General features: G+C 39.2%; 1 protein-coding gene across 3 annotated transcripts in view; it reads right to left on the minus strand.

Moving 5' to 3' along the window:
• LOC115224398 (nose resistant to fluoxetine protein 6-like) overlaps positions 1-5,000 on the minus strand; it is a 73,719-nt gene that overhangs the window by 67,354 nt on the left and 1,365 nt on the right. For 2 of the 3 annotated variants that reach the window (XM_036513490.1, XM_036513491.1), the window contains exons 2-3: positions 4,880-4,990; positions 4,140-4,191 (exon numbers count right to left, since the gene is read on the minus strand). In XM_036513490.1, the coding sequence (XP_036369383.1) occupies positions 4,140-4,191; positions 4,880-4,983 (156 nt within the window). In that variant the 5' untranslated portion in view covers positions 4,984-4,990. Of the gene's footprint in view, positions 1-4,139; positions 4,192-4,879; positions 4,993-5,000 lie in introns of all 3 variants that reach the window. The other variant, XM_036513492.1, reaches the window with a different exon arrangement.

Here is a 5,000-nt window from a genome sequence, read left to right on the forward strand (position 1 = left end):
GATTTTGCTGTTTGTGTATGTATGTATACATGAACACACATCACACATATATATCTATATATAAATGTGTGTGTGTGTAACATCCATTTGAATTACTCTTTTCCTCATTTTAACAATTATACATGCATGCGTACGTACATACGTACGAGGGAGTGCTGAAAACTCCCTGGCTTTGGATAAAAGACAATGCAGAAGGATCAGTTAATTATGATTTTGATTCAGCATAGTCCCCACCTTTCTCAGATTCATGCACTTACTGCAGTGGTCCTTCAGTTTTTCTAAACCCTGTAAAAGAACCTGGAAGGTTGGGCCTCCAACTAGGCTTTCTGTAAAACCCTTAAAGCCAGGAACTTTTCCAGCACCCCCCTCGTACATATACATACTTATATACTGGGATCCTTAGCAAGCTGAGAGAGAAGAAAGATGTTATATGTAAAGAAGCAGTTTATAGGAAGAACACCCAAGAGGGTGGTGGTGGTGGTAGTAGTAGTTAGTAGTAGTAGTAGTAGTAGTAGTAGTAGTAGTTATTGCCGTTGGTATACTGGTATTCCATCAGTTACATCAATGAGGGTTCCAGTTGATCCAATCATTGGAACAGCCTGGTTGTGGAATTAACATGCAACTGGCTGAGCACTCCACAGACACGTGTACCCTTAACGTAGTTCTCAGGGAGATTCAGTGAGACACAGAGTGTGACAAGGCTGGCCCTTTCGAATTACAGGTACCACTCATTTTTGCCAGCTGAGTGGACTGCAGCAACATGAAATGAGGACACAGCACACTACCAGGAATTGAACTTATGACCTTACAAATGTAAGCCAGATATGCCAACCACTAAGCCATGCACCTTCACTGTTGTTGATACAGTGAGAAAAACACGAAAATAAAAATAGTAAATTTTGTTAGCTTGCTTACCAACCACATGGTTCTGGGTTCAGTCTCACTACATGGTACCTAGGGCAAGTGTCTTCTATAGCCTTGGGCCAACCAAAGCCCTGTGAGTGGATTTTGGTAGACAGAAACTGAAAGAAGCCCATTGTTGTGTGTGTGTGTGTGTATAGTGAAGGCACATGGCTTAGTGGTTAGAGCGTCAAGCTTATGATTGTGAGATTGTGATTTCAAATCCGGGACCGGGCTGTGTGTTGTGTTCTTGAGCAAGACACTTTATTTCACGTTGCTTCCAGTTCACTCAGCTGTAGAAATGAGTTGCGATGTCACAGGTGCCAAGCTGTATTGGCCCCTTTGCCTTTCCCTTGGATAACATTGGTGGCATGGAGAGGGGAGGCCGGTATGCATGGGCGACTGCTGGTCTTCCATAAACAAACCTACCCAGACTTGTGCCTGAGAAGGTAGCTTTCTAGGTGCAATCCCATGGTCACATACTACTATGTTTTAGTAATATAGAGTGCATTCTGTGTTAACATATATTTCTGTGATAGGTTATTTTAGATAACAACAGCCAACTATTTATTTATATATATTTCTTTACTACCCACAAGGGGCTAAACATAGAGGGGACAAACAAGGACAGACAAAGGGATTAAGTCGATTACATCAACCCCAGTGCGAAACTGGTACTTTATTTATCGACCCCAAAAGGATGAAAGGCAAAGTCAACCTTGGCGGAATTTGAACTCAGAACGTAATGACAGACGAAATACCTATTTCTTTACTACCCACAAGGGGCTAAACACAGAGAGGACAAACAAGGACAGACGAACAGATTAAGACGATTATATCGACCCCAGTGCGTAACTGGTGCTTAATTTATCGACTCTGAAAGGATGAAAAGCAAAGTTGACCTCGGCGGAATTTGAACTCAGAACGTAACGGCAGACGAAATACCGCTAAGCATTTCACCCGGCGTGCTGACGTTTCTGCCAGTTTGCTGCCAACTCTTTATTTATATAATACCATTTTACACCAGACATGTATCCCCACATCATAGCAATAAGCAACATCAACAATGGTTGAAGTTTAATAACAGAAACATATTTAATAGTAATCTTCAAAGGTCATGAATCCGTGTCGGTTATGTTGGTGTGTAATACCATGGGTGGCATTTCGCTGCAAGGGACCAAACGCAGTCAACACAGGTAAACGGTATGACGAGGTCATGTAGTTTGAATGGCTGTAGAAGTTATCTGGAACTTTCACAATCCTGTTCAGGGCTCGTGCTCGAAGAGTCTCCGTCTCAGGCTTGTTGTTGACATAGAAACTTTTGTTGACAGGCCAGTCTTTGCCCTCTTTTGTCCATTCACCCACAGATGACACGCCCACCTGGAAATTGTTGGGTGTCCAGCAAATATCAGGTGCAACGTGACGTGGCCTCATTTCGTCTTTCTTCAGGTGAGGGTCATTGAAGTCATGCCATTTATCCATCCATATCTGCAAATAATTATTATCATTATCAACATAATCAACACTATTATTATTATTATTGAGTGAGAGAGCAGTGCATGCCATCAAAGTGACACTGTGGTAAAATATACGAAGCCCATTACACCCATCATGACTACCCGTCTGATAAGGGCACACCAGGCACATGCATCACAACCATATGTGCGCGACATGGTGATCTCATATCAAGATGAACAGCACATGACCTTGCAGGTGGGGCCCAGGTAGGATTTTCTTCTTGTCGAGTAATCCATCCCACTCAAAAGGTCCCTGAATAAGGATTGTTTAAGGATGTTGAACGAACCACCCATGTTTCCAAAGGTGAATTATCCAAACCTCTAAGAATTCCTTTCAACACACGGCTATGATGCTCCCCCACTACTTCTGCATGTGATCAGAGATGCACATATCGCCAGCCACTAAGGGACATGCTCAACTGGTTAAGGTCAAGCAACTGACGAGCAAATCTGTGGTATTGAGCAGAATATTTGCTGTAGCCTATCTTTTATACCAAGACAAAACAATGTACATGATAACACTTCCAATCAGTTAAGATCAGCAGCCATGAGAGCCACTGCCTGGTACTGCATCGGGGCATTATTATTATTATTATTATTATTATTATTATTACTATTGTTATTAAGGCAGTGAGTTGGCAGAGTCGTTAGCACACCAGGTGAAATGTTTAGGGGTATTTCCTCTGCCGCTACATTCTCAGTTCAAATTCCGCGAAGGTCAACTTTTCCTGTCATCCTTTTGGGGTTGATAAATTAAGTATCAGTGAAACACTGGGAGTCAATGTAGTCAGCTAGTCTCCTCCCCACAAATTCCAGGCCTTGTGCTTTTAGAAGAAAGGATTATTATTATTATTATATTATTATTATTATTATTATTAAGGCAGCAAAGTGACAGAATTGTTGTGTGCCACACAAAAAGGCTGAGTGGCATTTCATCCATCTTCACATTCTGAGTTCAAATTTCACTGAGGTCAACTATGCCTGTTATTCTTTCGAGGTCGATAAAATAAATTACCAGTTGTGCACTGGAGTTGATATAATCAACTTGCTTTCTCCCATCAAATTTGCTGCCAAAACTTGAAAGTAGTAGTAGTAGTAGTGGCAGTGGTGGTAGTGGCAGCAGCAGCAGCCGTCCAAGAATTTGAACCTGGAGATCTCCATTTCCAGCGACTTCGAGGGCCAGCTCCCAGTGGTGTTGGGCGTCAATGAAGAGCCCTCTCGACTACAACAAGACGACCAAAGTTTTTTTTTCCAAGGTCTGGTGTCTCCCACCCCTAAACCCTAGACCATCACCTAATCACCCTTACCCGTCTTGTTGCTTTGCAACAACAACAACAACAGCAGCAATAGTAAGGTGGCAAAAGTGAGAATTGTTAGCATGCCATCTTAGTGTGTGTGTGTGTGTGTGTGTGTGTTAGTATCTAATTGAGGAATGATTACTCAATAGTTGGAAGTACAGTGTAAACATTTACTATATCAACATCTCTTCATACCGGTACCCAAGGTTTCCTGCCAGCAGAGTTAAACTACTGATATTCCTTCAGTCAGCAAATGATGTGACTGTAAACCAACAGAAACAAAAAAATATTGTAGCTTTATTCGCTGCTAAATAATAAAGATTTCGTGCATAGATGCAAGGTTTTCAAAGGAGATGGGGTTTTAATCCATTACATAATTCATTTGATAAGACTAAAAGCAAAGATTAGAAACTGCAATATTTACTTGGTATGAGTTCTTGGAATTTGAGCCTGTGAATTTCTTTGGTCGAAATGGACTGAAAACGTTAAGAAATTGAATGTTGAGGATGAAACGAGGAAATCCAATAGGAAAAAGGATGTGAAACTTATTTTATAATATTTGCAATCAACAGACAGATAGATACATAGACAGACATAGAGATGCATGCGTACATATTTAGATACATAAGTAAATAGGCAGATAAACAGTTAAATAGATATTTTCTGTTTTGATACAAGATAATCTTTCCTGCATGCAAAACACACACACATACATACACACATGTTTGTTCATATATATACAAATTTATATATATATATATATATATATCACATACACATTTTATATATATATATTATATATATATATATCACATACATATTTTATGTATATATATATATATATATATATATTATATCACATACATATTTTATGTATATATATATATCACATACACATTTTATGTATATATATATATCACATACACATTTTATATATATATATATATATATATATATATATATACACACACACACATAGATATATATATGTATGCATGCACACATAATATATATATTGAGAAAGAAAGAGAAAAAGAGACAAGTGAGCAGTGAGAGATGCATACTTCCCTATACAAAACATGCACGGTGATATAAAAATGAGGAAGAGAAAATATTAGAGGAATATCAACCAAGATATAATTAGAAGTGGTTTTATTTCTTCACCTTAACATTTCCTCCACTGTAATATATCTTGGTACGAGGGGCGGCAGATTTCTCCAGTACGGAATCCGTCGGGATGTATTGCTATGAAACAGTGTATTAGCCATGACAATACTGCAAAAAA

Source organism: Octopus sinensis, linkage group LG25 (genome assembly GCF_006345805.1).
Source record: "Octopus sinensis linkage group LG25, ASM634580v1, whole genome shotgun sequence".
NCBI classification, from domain to species: Eukaryota; Metazoa; Mollusca; class Cephalopoda; order Octopoda; family Octopodidae; genus Octopus; species Octopus sinensis.